We start from the raw sequence: 23,648 nt of genomic DNA, 5'->3' as shown, positions 1-23,648 counted from the left end.
GGTTCAAGCATGTTAGCCCTAAAAACTCTGCTCGGCAAGGCCCAGGGACCTGACCTCACCTCAGTTCCATAGAACACATCTGGGATCAACTGGACACATCAGGAAGACACTGCAGACCTTTATTTCCACCCCCCAATTTTAGAGGTATGTAGCATGTGCCTTTATCCAAGGCAACTTGCATGTTTCTTTCGAACACGAAAATACAATGTACTACACATATGAAACATAACATTAGAAAATATAAACATTTCTAGTCAGTATAGGTGCTATATGATTTTATTATTATTATTGTATTATTAACTTCCCTCACTGCTGTAGAAACAGTGCTCCTTAAGGAATGGAAAAGTTTTCCTCTGGATGTTGATCAGGAGGAAAGCAGCTAACATTAAGACCAAGGGTGGGGCCTAAACCGCACTAAATACACTGTGAACAGGCATCTTTCTGAGGTCTAATTACTATTGAAAATACAGAGTATAGAACCATGACCATGCTTGGAATATTCTAGAAATCAGTAGCATTAAAGGAAACCAAAAAAAATACAACAGCCCTATAATTGCCGTGACTGGCACCAGAGGGGCACAATTGTACTTTTCCTTATCTCTGACCTGCATTTATGTGTTGTTGCTTTCCCCTCAGAAATAGTTGTATTCTGAGTCCAGGCCAGATACTTAGTTTGGCTGCCTTTTTTCAGCTGGGAAAATATATATATATATTAGTGCAGGGTGGGGGAGGTTAGCAGGCCAGAGGAATTGGATTGCTTTGTTTGCACTGACAGATTGCTTTCCAGAACTTTCTCCCGCAGCTCCCATATTTAAAACAAACATGCTTACCAAAAGGCGCAAGCTAACAATTAACTCCCCCCCCCCCCCTCCTAGCTTGCATGCCTCCCGTTTCTTCTGCTCGGATTTTGGCTCCCACAGTGGCCGAGACCTTTTAACGGAATTCAGTCATTAGCGGTGCGATTACATGTCGTTAATGCTTCCCATAATTCCAGCTGAAACGGCCCGGATGCCAGGCCCTGTAATGTATAATGAAGGGCTCCCCGCAGTCACAGCCAGTTTGAAAGGCAGTAGCCTGCCGCAGTCTCTCCATTTACTCTTACCCGGCCCCCTGTAAGGGAGGACGGTGGGGTTGTGACACGGATGGGACCTCACAGAGGAGTCGGGAAAACATACGATTACCATAAGATTACCAGACGAAATATGGAAGGTAGCTGCTCTCTATGTTTTCAATAGGCCTTGGCTCTTGAGGCTGCTGCAATCCCCGAGAAACTAACTAACACAAGGCTAAATTATACTTTTCTTGTAATCAGTCCGAGAACCGTTCTAATTAAATGTTTTCATTTTCATTCCACAGCCGATTGCATTCCTGACATTTTGCATCTCAAAGCAGATGTCCTTACATGTTCAGTGCATCATATTTATTAATTGTACTTATTTATAAATATTTAGAGTTGCAGCCCTGAGATTAAAGGTCAAACTTTATTAAGGTGTAAAATCCTTTCCAATAAAATGACACATCCCCCCCCAACAAGATTGAAGATTATGGAGGACTAGTGATGCTGTATATTTAGACCCCTCTATAAATTGTGACCCATATCGTTGTGTTTAAAAATGCAAAATTTGGCTTTTGAGTCTGAGTGAAATCCCAAGTACCTAATTTGGTGTAAATCACAGATGGCAGAGTGTAACCGTGTTGGGTGATTTGCCACAATGATTGACAGCTGGTTCAGTCTTTCTCCCCCCATCACCCTCCCTGCCTGCCCTGTCTTCCTGATATGGTTTAGGTCACCCCACACTTCTTCTTGCTCACTCTGTCTCTCTTTTGTAATCGCTAGTTGTTTTGTTTTACTGTGTTATTTCCAGCTTTACCATAACCCTTAATTAGATGAATGTTTATTAAAAAAAAAAAAAAAAAATCCCTGGCAGCAAACCTAGCATTCCAAACACGAAACCTTCCCCTTCCCCTCTCCCTTTTGCGCTCTCTCTCTCACTAAAGGGAGAGAGAGAGAGAAAGCAAAAGAGTCAACAGGCAGTCTTTATGCTGTTCCAAATCACAAGCTCTGCTCTTAAAGCTATAGGACACACATTACACTGAGCAGCTTTAACCAACACAGATGCACTACAACCAAACCAGCAGCTAAACACTGAGCACAAAAACCGAGCCGACACAAACACACAGGCCCTGGTAACTAAATCAAGGTTCTCATGCAGACTGAGGTTTGTAACAAGAGTCATCAAGTACTGGGAGACAATTCTGCACAAATTTCTGTTACGGAGAACAATGATCTCTACAAGTGTAATTTCCACATTAATGTCCTCCTACCGCATTCAGTCAATGCCAGCCAGTGTATTTCCAGAGAAAAATGTTGGTTTAACCGCTACAGCTTGAGTATTGTGGATAGGCAAGAACATCAGGGTAGGCGTCTGATGATAATGATAGTATCAATCAAAATATGCTTCTTCTCCAATATCATTAAATTGACAAGAAAAACAAATCAGTGGCTTCTTTGCTTGCAGTGGCTGTTTGGAGGCTACTAATAATAACCACAAGGCTGTACAATCCAATCAGAAGATCTTGTAAGAGTCTGAGCAGAGGGTTTGTGAAGAGCCCAGCCCAGCCCTCTTCCTTCACTTTATTACAACATCCCAGCTGTGGCGCATCCTTACCTGGATTAGCATTTCCCAGCATCCCCACCCCCCACCCGCCACTCCCGGCTGCCCGCCACGGTCTTCTCCCCTGATCTTCCTTTGAGGATCCGGCGGCTCTAATTGCCCGGACACTCGCGCGGCTCCCGATGCCGTTTGAAAGCCCCGGCAGAGGCCTTACAAGCAGCTTAGCGCTAAACCTATTCATTTAACAAGGCCCGATTTCAATTCCTCCCTGAGCCCAAAATAATATGGATATAAAGAGGGATCAAACCACAGATTAGCCCAGACACGGAGACACAGACACCCAGCAGCTACAGCCCAGGAGGGGGTAGGGGATGGTGGAGTGGTGGGGGGGGAGGACACTGCGGCACTACCAGCATGACCTGAAGGAAAAATGCCTCCTTCTCCTTATTAAATCAAAACTTCCCAATATTAATACACTTGCCAATAAAAGTGCAAACTTTTCCCCGCGGCAAATCCTACAGTCATTACATACATTTCAAGCCTTCTGCAGGCGCATGCGTGTCACCAGACCCTCACCGAGTCTGCTCCCTTGTGTGCTTGGCATTGCAATGCAGTTGCATAATCTGTCAAGTCTCTCTCACAAAGCAGAGCTCTGTAATTTTGGTAATTATTATGGGCTTCACAGCTGCACAGGCACACCTCTTGATATATTAATATATACATAAACTTTGCACTACATCAACTTTCTGCTCGAACAGACTCGAAAACGGACAGTAAAGTTGGTATGTAGATTTCAGGCCAGATAAGTCAATGTGTGTGAAACCTGCTGGAAGATATTGCAACATGAAAACAATGTAGGATGCCGTTACTTATGACACTAAGTCTACACTTCACACAAGTCATCTTGCTGTTTAGCAAATAACACAAAACTGTAACTCCTAATTTGCATGACCAAATACAGTCCCAAATACAATTATAACCCAGCACTGTGAGGGGTGTGGATACAGGAAACAGAATTATAAAATAATTTTAAAAAATCTGTCTCTCCATCTCTATTTCCACACAGGAGCGCATTCTGCAGATTACTTCCATGGCACATAGTGCCAATCACAAGGATCTCGGCAAAGAGAACATTTTCATTACAAACCACCCAAAATTAAAAAATAACCTCGCACAGCTGGAGCTGACACACAGGCAAAAGTGCTTAACTCCACCTGCAGAACATTAACTCCCGGGCACTGGAGTGAAGGGCTGCTCAAAGTGTTCTTTGCATGCGTTTGCTGCTTTAGCCCTGGATGCTCTGGGATTTTGCATGCCATGTTCACCAATCAGACAGACTGCCAGGCCCGTCCCCAGACTCCACTGCTCTCTCTGCATCTGGAAGTCTGCACAGATGCTTAAAAGCACAAACCAGAACATAAAATATAAAACCATTACTTCGGCAAAACTTCCCCCCAAACAGAACCACGTTTAAACACCCCGCTTGGTGGTACAATAAACATTGAGCAATAGTCGCTGCCAGGCAGCAGTCTAGTATAATTAGTCATTTAATGCAGTTGTGTTGTGTGTAGACAAGTCACCCAGGAGGGTGTCAGCAAAATATATATGTAAACCAACACATACATTAATAAATCAATAAGCCATACGCCACCAGTGAATTAAACACAAACCATAAAGAAAAACAAACCGTGATGTACATCTGGCTTAAAGTAATGAAATTAAGCTGTTGTATAAATGTATTTTAAAATCCTGTCACACATTTTAGGAGGATCTGCTTTCTAATGCAATATTTATTGGGGTGTGACATCAGTCAGGCATACTTGCAGTGAACAGGACCGTAGACTTGAGATAGACAGACTTGACCGTAGACACCATCTCCGACAGTGAATACAAGAAGATTGAGGCACAACAAGAGAGTGTAAGCCCACACATTTCCCATCGTCACACGATCGTCCTAAATAAAGGAACACTTCTTGTTTGTTTCCTTTAAATCCTTAAATATAAATGCTGAAGATCCAAGAGCTGCCATCGGCATGCTGCTGTGTGGGCTGGGTGCTCAAACGCAGCCGGTGACAAGCACCTGCAACGCATCGGGCTTTCAAATGCAGGGAGCAGGAGACAGACAGATGTTTGTTGAAAGAATATACATTTCATTTGTGATTATCAGCACAAGGATGTATTTATTTTGCTAAAGGCATTTACAAAAATAGATTTCCTGCAGAGGAAATAAATACTCAATTCAAGATGAGAAATATATGTAAATATATACACATGCATACAAACATCTTTCTGATAGCACCCCAGCTTATCCAGTTTTCCCTCTTTTGCACCAGTGTACAGTTATTTATCCAAATCTTCACAAAGTCTGCTCCACTTACTGACGATTTCCAGCCCTGTCTCGGCCTTGGCATTCAAATGAAAGATCGGCTGAATAAAACGCACTGAAACAATTGATAGGCAATGCCAGTACAAAATTAGATATCACATTTCCAAAGACCTTTAATTCAAAAGCAATACATTAAATCTTCCCTGCTTTTGCAAATGTGTTGAATTTTTATGTAAAATGATTTTGCAAAACCAGAGATTTTCTCCCAGCCTTGTCTAGCACAGTTCAGCTGAGGATTTCCCCTGCAGCTTCTCCTTCAGTGGAGGTCCAGTCAGCTGTGTGCTTTCTGATAATGTCTGCAGATCAGTAACAGAGAGGAGCCAGGCCTGACGTGGCCCGTGCATTTAGTATTCAGTGTCTGTGTCAGTGTGATGACTGTCTGTAAGCTTCTCTCTTTTACAGCCCTGCAGTCACCCACGCTGACCCGAGCTCAGCGGCCACCGTCATTTGCTCCCGGGCCTGGCAGAAGCTCAAGGGCACAATCTGCCCTGCGCATCCGATGGCTAACGGCTGCCTGGGGAGCGAGACGAGAACGTTAACCTCCCACGGTTTTACCACAGAAGCGCCGCCACAGAATCAGTCGAGTGTCGAAACTACTGCTGTTCACCAGCTCTCCTCTCACAAACCGAGGAAAGCTGGCCTAGAAACGCATGCGGGGTCCACTGCAGCATTTCAGCCGCACAATGCTCTGAGATTTGAATGCCTTCCAAATCCCAGGGACGAGGAGACGAGGAACAAGGAGAACTGCTACTAGAAATCATAATAATACGGCGCAACCTGATCAGACGAAGAACAAGGAGAAATAATACTAATACTACTAATTCTAATAAGGCACTTATCCAATCATAATCCAATCAGATGATTACACAAGGGTCTCTGCCAGTAACTTATTACCCATTTGCCATAGATTGCTGTTGCTGTCTGAGTCCGCCCGCACCCTCCATGTCAGCAATACAGCTCCCATCATAAACCTGCCAGAGTGGGAGACGGGCATGTAAGGCAGAGTGGGTAATAGGCGGTGTGTGTGGCGCAGCAGTGCATCGTGGGGTGGGAGGCAGGCAGGCAGGCAGGCAGACAGGCAGGCAGACAGGCAGGCAGGCAGCAGGTCACAGGGGTTCAAAGCCACTTGTAGAGTCAAGCCCCTACTAAACGACCATCTCCGAGGCAGGAAGTTCAGAGGAAACGGGGCAATGGCAGCTCTTTATGGCACTCAGGGTGCGAATTGCCCGTAATCCTCAAGTTTGTAGGGATAAGATCTGCCATGCACCTGCATACACACACATATAAGCAGATGCCAGGGCTTGTAAAAATAAAGCAAACTAGGGTGATCCACACAGCAGAAGCAGGCATCCCAGCCTCCTTACAACATCTTAAAGCTGAAATGAGGATACGCATGGCTCAGTCAGTAAAAGCCTCCCCTCAATATCGGTTGGACTATATAGTACAGACAGGTTCAGATCTGGCCTGTGTCATAGCGCACTGTGACTTAGATTATCCTCTAGGAGGCAGGCAGCAAAACATGGGCGACCGCTATCAGGATGGTGGGAGGTCGAGCCAGGCCCAGTGATACCTGTATCTCACCGAGCGCCTCTGTGTCATCAGTGAGAGCTGCACCAGACCCCGTGGACTCCCAGCGTGAAGAAAAGCAGACCGAGGGCAACTGTCCATAGCAGTGGACAGATCTGATTTATACGTTTACAAACTCCTTGTTGTGTAAACGGTTAAAGCAACGCAGAACCCGATAATTTGCTTGTTCATGCCACCCGTTTCGGGAGCACAGGCTATATATGGGAGCAGTCCTCTAGGTGATCCACCCCATGCTATGAATGCCTGTGGTTTGGACACACTCTCTCTCTCCCTCTCCCCCCCTCCCAGGCGGTCTTCCCCACACTGAGCAGCAGTTTCTATTGCAGATCATTTTAAGCTCTGGTCTGTGACTCAGCCCAGCAAGCTAACCCAGGAGGTCCCTGCCCTGAGCCACTGACTACAGCTTACAGAGCAAGATGTGGGTTTGCTTTACAAATACAGCATTATACGTTGTGGCATCTGTGGCATAGTGTTTAAGACTTGTCCCTGCAATTGCTCTGCTGCTTGTTAACATTCACGCAACTTTGTGCCCCAGATCATTTCAAGTCCACACCACTACTAAGGAGCACTGTGCAGAGGTGTCCGTGCCCAGCGAGAACAAGAGATGTACCCATATTACAGACTAACGATGGGGACCTATCATGCTATCAAGCTTAACCCTGGCTATAGCAACTCCCTCTTACTTCCAAAAACCCAGAGCAAATTTAGAAATCAAAGCTGGATTTGCAGTACAGTACTCGGTTGTTGTGTGCCCAACCAGAAATCACCACTCTGTCATCTATACAAGCTCCATTCCCAGCGTGTGTTGTAATATAGGGCTTGGCCCGTTTCCAATGACCTAATGTGCCCAGGATTAGCTGTAAACAGTCAAGGTTTTTCACGACTGCATTGCCAGAACTGCCTAACACGTGAGGAAGAGAATATATGATTGATAAGGGCAGGGAAAGGAGGGAGAAAGAAAGAAAAAAAGTAAATTTATATCCAACCAAAATCAGCAATTACTTCACAAATGTACAACAGCAGATTATTGGATGGATAGATTAGCATTTTGATTCATGGAAAAATATCCAGTTCTTGCAGTCAGAAACTTGGCCTGTCTCTCTGGAAGTCACGGTTCTGTCTGAGAGGAGAGAGGGCCAGAGCACAGCAAACCCACGCCACCGCTCCCGCGTCCCTACCGCACTCCACGCCAAACACGCCTCATATCCTTAGCAACCAGACAGCGGGTTTGGCCCGCAGGAGCCTGTGCCAGCGAAGTGCCAGTCTGTAAGCACAGACGGGAGAGAGACGGATCCCCCCCGTAGTTGGGAGCCAGTCCGAGATCGAGCCGTGACGGCGTCTGCAGACTGCGGATCACTAAACGCCTCACCAGCAGACCAAGTTAATTGTTTTTCTTCAGATATTTTGGGGGCATTTATTCCTCGGCTGATCACAGCTGTCAAGTGTCGCTCGCATCTTTGAGACGCCTATTTCAAAGCACCAGCGGGAAGAGAAAACCTTCCAATCGGATTGTCTCGGGTCAGTTACTTGTTTTGCCCTCTTTTTTTGAGGGAAAAAAGAGCTGGAAATTAAGAGAACACATTCTCAGTGTGGCCCCTAGCACAGCAGTGCAAGGCGTTACAGAAGTATTGAGAGTCTGGCCAATACCATGTCTAGTACAAATATAAAACAGAATTTTCCTAAAAGCCTTCTAACAATCTTCTCTAGTTAACTTTTTTTTTTTTTTTTTTTTACAAATTACCAATTTAACCACCTTTGCACTTAGTGTGGAGATCAGCAAATCTGGCCCCATCATCGTCCTGTTTCCTGTAAACCACTATCTGTTGCACACAACTCTACCCATTAATGACTGCCCAGATTTATGCCCTGGATGATAAAAGAGGCCCATCCTGACAATGAAGTGCACTGAGGTGAACATGACATCATATTTCATCATCACACCCCCCACGTCCATGCAACAGAAATGGGCAGTCCAAGACCTTTACACCTCAGGTATCAAAGCTGGGACCAATCTGTGGTCTTACCTAAGACTAAGGAGTAACAATACCTAAGGAGTGTCAAATCTGGAATAAAAATCACCGACCCAAAGTGTCCTGATCTCAACGCCATACAACATCTCTAGGAGGAACTGGAACAGCAAACCACAAGACAAATCCTCAGAAACCAACTTCTCTGGCTGCAGTCGCAACTCTGCTATGGGAGGGAAGGCAGAGTTTTACTTTGGCCTGTATCAGCCATTCAGGCCTAGGGTGGGCCAACCCCCTATTAAACACATTGTGAACAGCTGTCTTGTGGTATCTGTCTAATATTGTGTGGAGATTTCTTTGTGTACACCAGTGCAGGCTGTACCTCCTTCTTTATTACTGCTTTAGAGCTGCGAAGAGCTGAAACGCAAGATCTAACGTAAATTAGATAAATTAAATTAGACTGATAAGATCATTTTGAAGGTACAATATATATCGATACAGATGCAATTTATAGTTGAAGTACACACTATCAAAGAAAAAGTAAGACTCGTCTTCTGCTTGCCTGCCTCTCCACTGAACAGGGCACTGAGGACTGGATTATGAAATCTCATCTGGACCCTGGAACACTGAAGTGGTTTTGTTTTTATTGGACTTTTCTATGTAAACAGTTTATTCCTTGGAAAGCAGCGCTGGGGAAATCAGAAATCACATGTTGAATTGTGTAGAGAAGAGAGAGGAAAAAAAAAAAAAAAAAATGAGCACATAATAATCACATCCCTGCAGGTTATTATAGAGAAAAATGTGAAGCAGGATGGCAGTGTAGGGTAATCAAGGACTGCACAACATGGTGGGGGGATCAGATGTGCAACAAACTACATTCTTAACTCTTTAAATGCCCTAAAAACAAATGTATATACTTTTAAGTAAAAAATAACAGAACAACGTTTTTCTCAAAACAGAAGTGCATCACGACTGGACTGTTCAGACAAAGTAGAAATTAAGAAGCGATTTTTTTGGGGGTGGGGTTTCTCCATTTGTGTTCGCAAACCAGAAGCTTGACTTCGCTTTTCTTTAGTATGAATACGCCTCTGGGACCCCAGGGGACTGTTTGCCAATGTTAATGGTCAATTCTGCAGCACAGACGCAAATTCCTTGGACACAGGAACTTCCAATAAAACGCTGGGTTCTGGAACATACACGTCATTCTATTCTCTGACTCATCCACTTTCCTGTAAGCAGCTCTGGGAGAATTGCTGCAGAAAACCGCGCTTGTGGATTGGCCATCAGGACCAGGTCCCACAGCGCAGACTGTGCGTCACTCGCTCCCGGCGCTCTTCCGCCCCAGAGGAATGCAAAGACACCGTCAGTGAGTCTTCTGCAAGGCTTCTCCAACTGCAGTTCTTGGAAACCCCAGCCAAAACCAAGAGGAGATGAGGTTACAAGGGGATTCGATTCAAGTATTTTCCAAGCGCTGAAGAGTCAACCCACAGGACAACTCGGCAAGATTAAGAGCGAGACGAAGGCCAGAGGTCACGAGTGGAAACTGAGAGGAGGGCGGTTTAGGAGAGCGAAAATAGAAAGCGCTTTACACAAAGGGTGGTGGGGGTCTGGAACAAGCTGGCCAGCTAGACTGAAATTCTCTCTTCCAAAAGAGCAATTTGTAATTTATTGATACAAGGTTATTTAGCTGAATTATCACCACAGATTTAGTACATCTCTATCCAAACTCACACTCAGTTTATTTAAATGTTTACACTAGTGTTTATGACTGTAGTCTTTATAAGATAAAATATTCTAGTTTTATAGCATTTGCTCCGTTGATATGGGGTAATAACCAAGTTAATCACATTTATATTAAGGAATAATCACTACAAGATTTGTAGATTTGCTATACAGTATTTAGTCTCCAGGGACAATGCATTATTGTAGAGATTATAGTATTTCCTTGTTGGGGATGAGCCTGCAATATACAGAAACAATGTATAACAGTCGCACGCTGTGTTATCTGAAAACTGCTGGTTAAGTTCCATATATGGGTAAGATAAAAATAAAATCTCTGAAAACACACACACCAACATGTGGAATAACGTTCTGTAGACGCTGTTCACAGTTTCCTGAAGCGCAGGGTCGTGTTTCCTGGGCCCAGCCCCTGCTCTCTCCAGCAGGTGTCTGCCCACATTCCTGCCTTAATCTCTTGTCAAATAACCCTTACAGTAACAGGCAAACGCAGCTGCGGCACAATAGGCTGCAGAGTCAGTCCACGCCGGCCGGGCACGGCTCCCAGCAACCAGCTACCATTCCACACCAAACCAGGAACATTCTAGAACAGCGTGAAAGCAAAGCCAGACATTTACCGCTGAACTCTCTCCAGCACTACTTCCCGATGTTTACAGCACTGTGTTGTAAACTCATCCACTTTGTTTTTTCTTTCCTTCTTTCTTTTTTTTTTTTTTTTTTAGCAACATTCCAATCTCTGTGAGGAAACTTTGTTAGGAAAGAACATGTATGTAAAGGTAAAGTAATGGCAAATGTACAAATACAGTTCTAAGGTATACATTATGAAGAAAACTTACACTGTTCTGCTTCTTTGAGTTTTGGGTAACTCCACTATAATGTAGTCTTACACTCACAATTGGCCTTGATTGATTGTGACAGGAGCCAGCACAGAGACTGCAGGCTGGGACGGTCTGGACAGTGAGACGTGTGCAGCAGAGCCCCAAGAACCTCAGAGAGAGACGGAGGTTCTTCCAAACAATTCTGGCTCGGCGCAAGCAAGAGTTTACTTAATGGCCCTGGCAGAGGCCGGTTTATGACAGCTCGGCAGTGGCTTTTATGGCTTTACGGCCCTGTCCTGTCGTTCTCCTTGTAAGGCAGCGGTGCCAGCCAGGAGAGTGGAGCCAGGCTGCTGTGGAGATCTTGCAGACGCCCAGCCCTCCACCGCTGTGGCTGCGTCCTGGGAGAGGGAGCCGGGGACTCGCTTGGCGATCACGGCCCGTGTCCTGGACTCCACACAACCGGCTCCGTCAGCTCTCAGAAACCCATCGTTCTCCTGAGCTTTGATATCTTTCTATCCTCCTGCACAGTAGCGCACATTGGGGTGTCTTGTCTTGTATTTTACCATACTGCATGGCATCACAGAACCGTGATGAATTTAACCTTTTCTGCAGTCCTGGCTCAGGGTCTTCGTAGCCGCAGCTATGCCAATGTCTTAGATGTGGTAAAAAAGTTGGTCCGTCTGGCAGGGGTTTATACAACAGCCTGAGTGCCAATGGCGTCGGCCTAGATTAGCAAATCAAGACGAAAACTAGTCAATAAAGATTTAACGCCTTCATGTTCACAGAGGCGTTTGTTTTCTGTGTAAAGCTTATCGCTCCGAGATGTGAGAAGAGGTTATTATTGCTCTCAGCCTGACAGATGATGACAGATGAGCGTTAGAGACGGTGGGGGGGATAGGTGAGAGGGGTGGGGGGGGTTGTGTTCCAGTTGTTTTGGACCAATAAATTAGAAACATGGTTTTGCAGAGAAAAGTCCACTCCTCTCTGGCCACTAGTTTACATTACAAAAATATATACTTGTAATGTAAATACAACTGTGGCCTAAGATATAAGTACATAAATGTCTAAATGTATTTAAACAAACAGAAACTTACACAATCCTCTACTGGGACCAGATTAATTATACATACTTACCTCCCACAGTACATACCACACATTTAACTCTGAGAAGATTTAGAAAGCCATATACCGAATGTATAGATTGAAAGCGAGGGGGGTGGGGATTTGAAAACAATTTATTTTCAGCTGGTACATATTATAGCAGCACTGAGGGGGACCTTCATTCACATCCAACACATGTTTCTAAAGCCAATAAAGGCCTTTTCTTTATCAGGTAACAAGAGATACCTGGCTCAGAAGCCTCAATATACTGATGGTCAGATGTTTAAGACCTGACAACACCTTCACCACGGATTGATCTCATTCCTAAAAAGCTGCGTTACCAACATAATGAAAGGGTGAGAAGAAACAAATGCCAGTGTAACGACGTAGTGTTGCTTACCGAGCAACACGGCCAGCGCACGAAGGCGATCACTGAACTGATGCACAGGAACCACCCATCTCTTCAAAATAATGGATCCAGTCTCGTCCATAGTGAACGTGTGACAGCATTTCAAACCGATGTGTGTACAGCCATGGATACATAATTAGTTCTAGCCATGGACAGAGACCGGCAGAGAGGACACATGCCGGGCAACGCTTTGGAGGATCTGCTCAAAGATTCTGACTCTCACATGGAAGGATTGCAAGAGGACTGACCCCTGGGTGGGTTGGACTCCTACAGGCACGACCGTATTTGAAGCTGCTGAAGTCCTTACTGTCTGTCTTGGAGGATTTCTTTGTTCTGTGTTCCCCCTCTCTCTCTCTCTCTCTCTCTCTCTCTCTCGCTCCTGCCACGCAAGCTAGGAATCAATTAGAAGCACAGGCTCACGCTGCAACACAGACCCTGGGCTCACACACACACAGAGACGACTGAAGAAGCCGCAGCGATCGTTCGGGGGCAAGTTATGACAACTGCACACCAGTCTGGGCCGGGAACTGGGGTTGGAGAATCCCCGACGGGGGACCGAGCGCACGCCGCACACCCCGTCCCCAGCCTCGGCCAGCCGACTCGCCCCCTTCGCACTACTGCATTACATAACCAGGGGAATCGCACACCATCGCCGACAATCTGCAACACATTAGGGCTCGGCTCAATTTAAATCAGGCCACGGTCATAAAACGCAGAGCGCTGCTCTACTGAGAAACAAAGGAGTTCTTAAGGAAGCCCACTTCCACATCAAACCGCTGACACGTGACCTTTACAAAGCCAATACACATCCTTTCTAAACCAGCAAGGAGACTGGGGGAAATACACTCCATTTACTTTTTAAGTGTTTACACATGTACAGACACACTCATATACACAGACATGTTTAGAGAATTATTTTCTTTACATGTAACACGTGTAATATACATATAAATAATGCATAAATACGTATAATTAAACAAAGGCATTTGATTTGTAAAAGTATTTAGGTGTTCTATACATTCTCACCCATTTGTAATATGACCCGTCTGGATAGTCCGTCTGATACCAAGCAAGAGCTGGTTTGGGCTTAAAAATAAGGTCAGACTTTAAGCCGAGTCCACCTCCAGCCCTGTAAGAAAATCCTCCGCACACATTGTTTCACAGATACCTGAGAGGAGAATGCAATACATTTGTTCAGCTCCAGTCCAGCTCGGGAGATTTGATTTTTCCCGTGGGGGCTCGGGGTATAATGCACAGCTAGTCCTGACTTCAAAGAGCGCGCGACCGTAGGAGGGTGCGGCCGGCCCGGACTGCGCCACGCTGCCGTGCCTCGCTGTCCCAAGATGAAAGCAGGCCGGGCCTTCTTCGCATGGTGCTAACAGCGGCTCCCGTGATTAACGAGGACAGGCAGGCGGCAGCACCAAGCCCGGCTCGGCCTGCCGACAGCTCTGACACAGCACCTGGCACCCACAAGCGAGCCACCCTGATACACACAGCGCACAAAACACCAAGCACAAAACGGAGCACGCACCAACACTGCAGAACCCTGTGGCTCGGCTGCATCTATCAAGCAAGGCCTGGCAATGATAGCGAATACACAACACCACCATAAGCACAAACTGAAACGGGCACTGATGCTTGGCAGGTTTGAGGAGGCCAAAGATGACGAATGAGAGCAAGATCCCAGATACTGAGACGTTTGAGCCGTCTCCAATTTGTGCAGTGATTTAGTGGTGTTTAAAATGCCCTCAGACTCTACCCCTGCTGGCTTTCCTGTATGTTCGATGCCTTGTCTTGTCAGGAAAAGTGACAACATAGCTAAGCACATGCAAGCCCGTTTAATCTTTCCAGACAGCCCCTACGTTATTAGACTATCAAGCCTTGGCCATCTCTCATGGGGGGCACACGTTCTGCCCGGCCTCTTGGACAGCGGTGGGCAGGTCTTCTTTATTAGAAGGGTGACAAATCTGAAAAACGCTCGTGCGGTTAACCGTACAAGACAGCGCCGATGCCTGGACCCTGCCCAGCCTGTCACAGCAGACTTTCCAGCTTCTCTAACGATTCATCAGTTCTCCTGCAGTACTCAGAGGGTCGTGGATCTCGGATACAAAACTGAAGACAACATGGTAATCTGATTAGCAGGACAGCTTTGCTAGAATGAGTGGGGACACCCCTGGATTTCCCCCAACGCTTGTGAAAAAACAGCTGAATTATATCTGGGCAGCCGCAATTCTCATGCATCCATTTGTGTGAAGCACTGTACTGGAGCCGAGAGAAACCTTTCCCCAGCCATCATAATAGACTATTTTTAAGAATATGCACGCAATAAAATATCTAAATTCATCAGCCACCGGTATCATCATTAAAAGATTTATATTGCGATAAGAGGGTGTTAGCTGGTCTCAAATGAATGAACTCGGCGCTGGTGCAGTGAGCTCCTCTCAGTTCATTAGGCTGTCTATTTTAGGTGAGCTCTTAGGCCCCAATATACAATACAGCTGCCTTCTGAGCCAGACAATCAATCACAGCCCTCCACTGCAGCCTGTAAACATCCCAAATTTATTACACCTCCGCAATGATCTTCCTAGGCATTTTCACCACCCCACAATGCAGGATCCTGTATTTAAAAAGCACACAAAGGAATGAAAAACATGTAAACCTTGCCGACATAATAATAAAGATGACAACAATAATAATGCTTCAAAATCGTTTTCTTGCAACAGAACGCCATTCAGCTTTATTGGGTGTCGATTTTATTTCAAAATGATGCATCAATGAAAATCGCCTGATGTATTTCACAGTAGGTGTTGGTTTATTTGTAATATTTGTGAATACCTCCAAGACCAGTGTTGGACAAATAGGTCCTCATTGAGAGTAATTCAATTGTGGAGCGGTTGCACATAAAATAGGTTTATGAAATAACGATTTTAAGGTTGTAGGCCTGTTTGATATTATTTCGTTTTCGGGTGGAACTAGGGTTATAAATAATATGTAAAACATGAACTCTGGCTTAAGGAGAGGCTTTCACGTCCATTATGGCAATCAAATTCCTCATCGCATCCAGGATGTGAACACATTTCAATATGAAAGACACTCATTAAGAGACCGTTTATAATCAATACCATTCATTTTATTTCAGACTCTGCACTCTGTTCCAGGGCTTTGATTTTAAAACACGGCCTGAGGAAGGATTCATTTCGCCTTAGCTGCAATTGGCCTTATTTTAAGTTGGAGTTCAAACTGAAATAATTGGACTATTTACAGGCTTCCTAAAATGAGTGTTTTACAGTTATTGACTTCATTAACTTGGTAACCAAACGAAAGCTTAAAACACCTTTATACTAAACTACAGTGTTTTTATTGCACAAGCTGCAACAATATATTTTTCGTTCACTTCCCAGAAATGAATTGCACTGATTGGAGATAAATGTCGATTACATTTAATCTGAGCACATTTATCATAACTGCGCTGTTATTTGCGTTCAACGGACCTTTACTTGCAATATGAGCATAAACCAATATATGCGTTTTATATAGTTCAGCAATTAGCACGTCGGACCGAAAACGAAATCACTGCTTCCATGCCAACCACTCTGAAATCACGAATTCCTGCAGATCTGTCTTTTGGGAGAAAAGATCACCTAACATTTCTCAATGTATTTGATCTGACCAGCACAAATTCCTCCCTCATTATTGTTGCGCTGCCGCCCGGGTCGTGCAAGAGAAATATGAAAACCCTTTCTCTGCGCCTGTCAATCAAACGCTCCGGAGAGCCGGTTTGCGCAATTAACAATTACCAGCAGCCCGCAAAAGTTGTTCAGTCGCAGGATTTGCTGTGGAGAATTGCACAATGTTCTGTTTGCATGTACTAATCTGTAACATACTCATGAAAACGGCAAACAAGACCTCAACATGAAAAAAGCAATCGGACATAAATGAATTAGCAGTGTGTGCATGTGCATCTGCACTTTGGCGTTAGAAATAAAAAGCGCCGATTTCGCAGGGCCGGTGCGGAAACGCAATTAAACGCGTGTGAAAGAGAGGCTGGTTTCAGTTCAACACCTGTGCAGCTCCTCCAAAGTGACGGGGAGGACAGCAAGCGCACGGAGACGCACACACGCACACAAAGGCTGCAATGCAAACATGTTGCAGCACAAGTTGCGTCTCGCTGTCACAATGTTTCCACTGGCCGCTTACCTTCTTGTGCCTCTCTTTGAACGGCAGCGCCGGCCATTGCATCTCCTGCAGGAACTCCTGCCAGTGTTTCTGGTCCTGGTCGGACGACACGAAGACGATCTCCAGCTTGTCTTTGTGCTCCGAGGATGTCTTGAACTTGCTGTAGAAGTCGCCCAGGCTGGCGTTGAACTGCTTGCAGGGGCCGTTCAGGCTGCAGCCGAAGTAGAGCCCGACCAGCGACAGCTTGCTGCCCAGCGCCTGCACGTCCACCTCGGCTTTCTCGCCGTTGACGAGCCGCTCCCCCAGCAAATGCACCAGAAACTCCGACATCTCGTCTCCTCCGGGAAGATCCCAGTATTCCCGTGTGCGTGAAATCGGGGGGCTTTCCGAGACCCGGGCGCCTTCTTTCTGGGTTTCCCCCTGAAGAGCCGAGCGTGCTGTGCGTGTGTGCTGCCCGGAGCGCCCGCCTGCCTCCGCCGCCGCCGCCGCCGCTCTGCCTGCCTCTGTGGAGGAATGCGACCCGCCGCGCTGCCGGCCCCCACGTCACGCACGGCCCTCTCCCGCCACCTAGCGGCTCGAAAGCGAATCATAATCATAAAAAGGCTGATTGTACAAGACGGCTCTGTTTAGTAACGGTATTCATTAAAATGCAACAATACTGCAAAATACGCCTTTTTTATTTAATCATCTGTTTGTAAACCGATCCCCTGATTTGATTCCGTCAACTGTTTCTATATTTCTTCTCGGCTGCAAGGTTTGCCCACAAATGGAATTACGTTCATAATTCACAATTAGGTATACATACTTTGCTTACTTATGGACATTACATATGTGTTGTGTTGTGTTATATTATATACGATACATTAATTGCATCTGCTTTTGTAATAACCACAAGACTGTCAACTACTTATTAGCCCGGCTTTGCTAAAACAATATAATATATATATACACTCACCTAAAGGATTATTAGGAACACCTGTTCAGTTTCTCATTAATGCAATTATCTAACCAACCAATCACATGGCAGTTGCTTCAATGCATTTAGGGGTGTGGTCCTGGTCAAGACAATCTCCTGAACTCCAAACTGAATGTCTGAATGGGAAAGAAAGGTGATTTAAGCAATTCTGAGCGTGGCATGGTTGTTGGTGCCAGACGGGCCGGTCTGAGTATTTCACAATCTGCTCAGTTACTGGGATTTTCACGCACAACCATTTCTAGGGTTTACAAAGAATGGTGTGAAAAGGGAAAAACATCCAGTATGCGGCAGTCCTGTGGGCGAAAATGCCTTGTTGATGCTAGAGGTCAGAGGAGAATGGGCCGACTGATTCAAGCTGATAGAAGAGCAACTTTGACTGAAATAACCACTCGTTACAACCGAGGTATGCAGCAAAGCATTTGTGAAGCCACAACACGTACAACCTTGAGGCGGATGGGCTACAACAGCAGAAGACCCCACCGGGTACCACTCATCTCCACTACAAATAGGAAAAAGAGGCTACAATTTGCACAAGCTCACCAAAATTGGACAGTTGAAGACTGGAAAAATGTTGCCTGGTCTGATGAGTCTCGATTTCTGTTGAGACATTCAGATGGTAGAGTCAGAATTTGGCGTAAACAGAATGAGAACATGGATCCATCATGCCTTGTTACCACTGTGCAGGCTGGTGGTGGTGGTGTAATGGTGTGGGGGATGTTTTCTTGGCACACTTTAGGCCCCTTAGTGCCAATTGGGCATCGTTTAAATGCCACGGCCTACCTGAGCATTGTTTCTGACCATGTCCATCCCTTTATGACCACCATGTACCCATCCTCTGATGGCTACTTCCAGCAGGATAATGCACCATCTCACAAAGGTGGAATCATTTCAAATTGGTTTCTTGAACATGACAATGAGTTCACTGTACTAAACTGGCCCCCACAGTCACCAGATCTCAACCCAATAGAGCATCTTTGGGATGTGGTGGAACGGGAGCTTCGTGCCCTGGATGTGCATCCCACAAATCTCCATCAACTGCAAGATGCTATCCTATCAATATGGGCCAACATTTCTAAAGAATGCTTTCAGCACCTTGTTGAATCAATGCCACATAGAATTAAGGCAGTTCTGAAGGCGAAAGGGGGTCAAACACAGTATTAGTATGGTGTTCCTAATAATCCTTTAGGTGAGTGTATATATATATATACACACAGACAGGTGACAAATTAAAGGACAAACCAACATAAAGTGTCTCAGTGAGGTGTTGAGCCGCCAGAACAGCTTCAATGCTCTTGGCACAGATTCTACGAGTCCCTGAACTCTACTGGAGGGATGGACACCATTCTTCCAAAAGATATTCCCCCATTTGGTGTTTTGATGATGGTGGTGGAGAGCGCTGTCTAACACGTCAGTCCAAAATCTCCCACAGGTGTTCAACTGGGTTGAGCTCTGGTGACTGAAGGCCAGAGCATAGGAGTCACATCATTTTCATGCTCATCACACGATTCAGTGACCCTCGTGCCCTGTGGATGGGCATTGTCATCCTGGAAGAGAGACTCCCATCAGGAGAGAAATGTGTCACCGTAGGATAAAGGTGATCACTCAGAATAACTTTGTCCTGATTTGCAGTGACCCTTCCCTCTAAGGGGACAAGTGGACCCAAACCATGCCAGGACAATGCCCCCTACAGCATAACAGCCTCCGGACCCCCTCACTGTAGGGTCCAGCAGTCAGGCCTGTCCCGTTCTCTTGGTGTCCCACACATGCACTCGCCCACTTGTCCAGAACACGAGCCAGTTGAGCGTCTGTGTGACTGAAGCTCCTGCCATTCATGCCCCAATAATGACCCTCTTTCACAGGCACTTAGATATTCTTGCCATCTTGTTCCAGAATCAAGGTCAACTGGGCCTGCTCAGCATTTTTATACATGCAACAGAGCAGATAGGATGTTAATTGCTTAATTGTATCATGCAGTACAGCTGTTTGGAGGCGTCTGCATTCGTAATGTTCCTCCACTAATTTATTCAGGTTTTTCTTTTAATTTGTCACCGTGTGTGTGTGTGTGTGTGTGTGTGTGTGTGTGTGTGTGTTTTAACTGATATAAGGTGTTGTACATTTCCTCAAAGTATAGTTCTATACGTTATCAAAATAGTAGTACTAATAATAACACACTATACTACTCTTTGAAAATGTAAACATGTTTTTTTTTAAATATTAATATGTATATAGTTACTGTATAAATACAAACATACATACATAATACACATGAGAGATAAATAAACAATCTTACCAGCACCTGTGAAGTTTTCAAGTACAATAAGAGCCCTTGACTATTTAATTTTAGGAAAATTACTTTATATTACCAGAATTACATATTTTATAATTTTCAAAGAAATATAGAAAGCTATGAATGGGTCTGTGAACCGTTTTATTTGTTCATGCATATCTTTCTTATTAATTCAGCACATCTTACTTACACATGGTCCTAGTTTAACTCTAACCATGAAGTGTTCAGTGTTCATTTTTAACATTTCCTAAATCATCATCATTTCAGTGTGCTGAGGTCACTGATCCACATGCAGTTCTATCATATTAATTACCCACTTCGCATTTTTTATACCATATCTTGATTCAGATGTGGAGAAATATATTATCTGGGTCAATCACTGGAAAGTGAATATGAGATCAAACGTTCAAAGGACTGTGAACATCAAATGAAAACTGACAAGCTGACTTTTTTTTTGGTTTGTTAATGGATGAAGGGCTCCATCTACCGTTTGCATCATATACTTTCACTCTTTCACACCATCAAAGCATACTGGAGTTGAGAAGTGCGCAATACCTTCAACTGGCCTCATCACAGTTGATTTAGATAGTTGTTAACAATATGAATTTGATTAGTTTCAATAATAAATAATAATAGTTATTAAGAATGTAGTAATCATCATCATCATCATCATCATCAACTAATGATGATGAAAGCCTAATGATGTGCATCAACACAATACCATTAAATACAAAATGTATTTCATCATCAACCCTGGATGTTACTGCCCATGCGTGCTGTCAGGTACTCATTGCCTGTTGTGTGTAACGTGTGATACCTGCGCGCTACTGTTGCGCTGCCGTTACTCATGCCTTCCCAGTGACTAATGAGAAAAGTCCGTCACACTGAAGTAAGCACAGATTAGCAACGCTGGGTAATTAGATATTAGTATTGTTTCGTCTTTCAGAAGGTAATACACGTCCATATTTAGCATCTTATTCAACCGGGCTGTGCAACACTCCAATCATTTTGCACTTTATATAACTGTTTTATATATATATATATATATATATATATATATATATAACATTATGCAGCTAACTCTTACATTGCTAATACTGCTGGAAACATGATCCAGCTGCAAGTAACGCACAGACAAAGACTGAACAGGGATCTGCCAGCGGCCCCCTATTGTCATCGATCTGCCCTGAATACATTTGAACACAGTCAATGAAAACCCCTAACTTGATTAGCGCTCTGTGAGAATGCACCTCCAGGCAAACCTGCCATGTTTTAACATCTACCACAAGTCAATAAGCACAGCAGCAATATGCATCATTTGCACATCATATCAGATTACACTAATACCAGGGAAGGCCATTCCAATTACACATGGCCACTTCCTCCTGTCAAATTCAATTTTATCATATTGGTGAATTTTGCAGATACAGTTAATGGTCTTGAGATTCTTGTTCCCATGGATGGTAAAATGTGTTTCCTTCTACACTGTGTTCACATGTTGCATGTTGTGCTGGGACAGTGATACTGACTCGATCTTTAATATGATCTGCATCTCAGGTGTAAAAGCTGAGAACAAAAGATTCAATAAATAACTTAATATGATTCTGTCCTCTTGTATAGATTTGGTAGTACTGTTCAGACGCTTTTGAAGACATTCAAAGTGGTTTGCCTCACTTAAACACAACTGATGATCTTAACGGTTTAACAAAGAACCATCTGAAACCTTTTAAAACTAGACTTTGTGATATATCCCTTGACACATTACAACACACAAAATAGAGAATGCACCAACCGAGTAGTATTTTGTAGCGTGGGCCTGATGCAGAGGCTCCTATACAATGCAGAATGTTTTAAACAAAGTTGTTTTGGGGAACTTGAACAATTCCACTCTATGATATGCATGCATTCATTCTTTCATTTACTCGCTCGTTCAACCAAGCAGATTCTCTGGTTTTCAATATAATGTTGCACAGTTCTGTATAATAGTTACATTCTGGGGAAATTCCACAACTCATTTACGTCTTAAACTAGAAACTGTTATCTTGTCCCAAGACATAAGAGCTGCTCAGCCCGTGGTATCAAGATCTTATTCCAACCAGATCTGGTGGGTTCTCAGTTGAACAAACGGACAGTGTGCTCCTTGCTCCTTGCATGGAAATAGAGTTAATCTCACACACAGAATAAAAGCCATGATTATACGTATTCAGAAAAGCATTGACTATCCATATTAACCCTTCAGTCCCTCATTTTGGCCCCTAAGCGCGAGACAAGGTAAGGGTCAGGTGGACCGCTATTGCATCCTATCTACTTTGGAGTCTAGATATGTCTGACTACCTCTTCTCACCCAGTTTATACTCTGTCCTCTTTCACAGACCTGTACATAGTTATTCCTACCAAGAGGGTCAGGATAGAAATGCCCCAAATGCTTGACAAAAGATGACCCAAACCCTCCTCTGGGCAAGTGGCTGTCTCTGGCATGGGTCAGTCCTGGGACAGCTCGAGCTGTGCCGATAGAATTTCCCTTCGAGTCAGCTGTTTTGAGAGAGAAGTTCCCAGTCTTATATCCTAATGTCCAGTCTTTAGTTAATGACTTCATTTCTGTCCTTTGACATGTCTTGCCCAGGGATGTGCAAGGGGGCCACTGCCCCATTCCCCCCTGCCCTTTTTTTCTTCTGAAGTGCCTTATTTGTCACGACCGTGCCCCACCGGACTGTACTTCTCTCCCCCCCCTCCAGCCCAAACCACCACCCCCCCCCTATTTGTGTCTGAGCCCCTGCCCCCCCACAGGGCTGTGCACGTCCCTGGTCTTGCCCGTATTTATCTGCTGCACTCTTTCTATTGTGCTTTGTGCAGGAACTTGGCACACACAAGTTTAGATACAATTGATATATGAACAGTAACATTCAGAATATGTGCTGTAAATTCACACTTCCTCGCCTATCTGTGAGATGTTTCATTTCAAGGAAAACACCTTGTGTTTCATTCTCGCCACATATTCAAGGAACATTTTGTAATTCAACAAAGAACAAAACAGAATATTTCACATTGTAATTTTCCAGTAGCCCTCAGTAGAGCACATCTTATATCAAGTGGAAGGCAAAAAAAAACTGAATTGTTTTGGTGCTCAGTGTGTACATTTGCATCAAAGCAACTTTTTGCTGAAAAGGCATAGGGGGGGCTGAATATTGCATTGACATTGCATCACATTGTCTGGAACCAGTTTCTGCTGGTACCTGAATGTGTTACTGTATTAGGAGTGAGCGTGGAGCATATGTGTCTGTCTGTCTGTCAGTCACTGGGCCAGTATGACTCTCACTGCTTAAACTATTTACACCACACTGCTGCTGTGTAATTTCATTTTATATGATATATTGAATAGGACAGTTTCCTGCTTGGGTTTTCCTTTTTCATACACCATCACTGCTCACCTTTTATCTTGGTCCATTTATGATATCAGCCCAAGATCTCTCTCGGGCGATAGTTTTCAATCTATAAAGTCTACACAATCCCAGGTGGGGGCACTGCTGTTGTTACCTAGATTGCTCCAGTAAATGCCCAGCTGTATCAATGGGTAAATGTAAAATGTAAA

At 44.5% G+C, this 23,648-nt stretch overlaps 1 protein-coding gene across 1 annotated transcript in view; it reads right to left on the bottom strand.

Moving 5' to 3' along the window:
- Positions 1-17,269, bottom strand: part of nxn (nucleoredoxin) — a 62,382-nt gene extending 45,113 nt beyond the window's left edge. The window contains exon 1 of the mRNA XM_066696368.1: positions 16,818-17,269. Within this exon, the coding sequence (XP_066552465.1) occupies positions 16,818-17,126 (309 nt within the window). The 5' untranslated portion in view covers positions 17,127-17,269. The remainder of the gene's footprint in view (positions 1-16,817) is intronic.
- Positions 17,270-23,648: the final 6,379 nt, after the last annotated feature.

Source organism: Amia ocellicauda, chromosome 22, assembly GCF_036373705.1.
Source record: "Amia ocellicauda isolate fAmiCal2 chromosome 22, fAmiCal2.hap1, whole genome shotgun sequence".
Taxonomy (NCBI): domain Eukaryota; kingdom Metazoa; phylum Chordata; class Actinopteri; order Amiiformes; family Amiidae; genus Amia; species Amia ocellicauda.
This window is presented reverse-complemented; position numbering and strand designations above follow the sequence as displayed.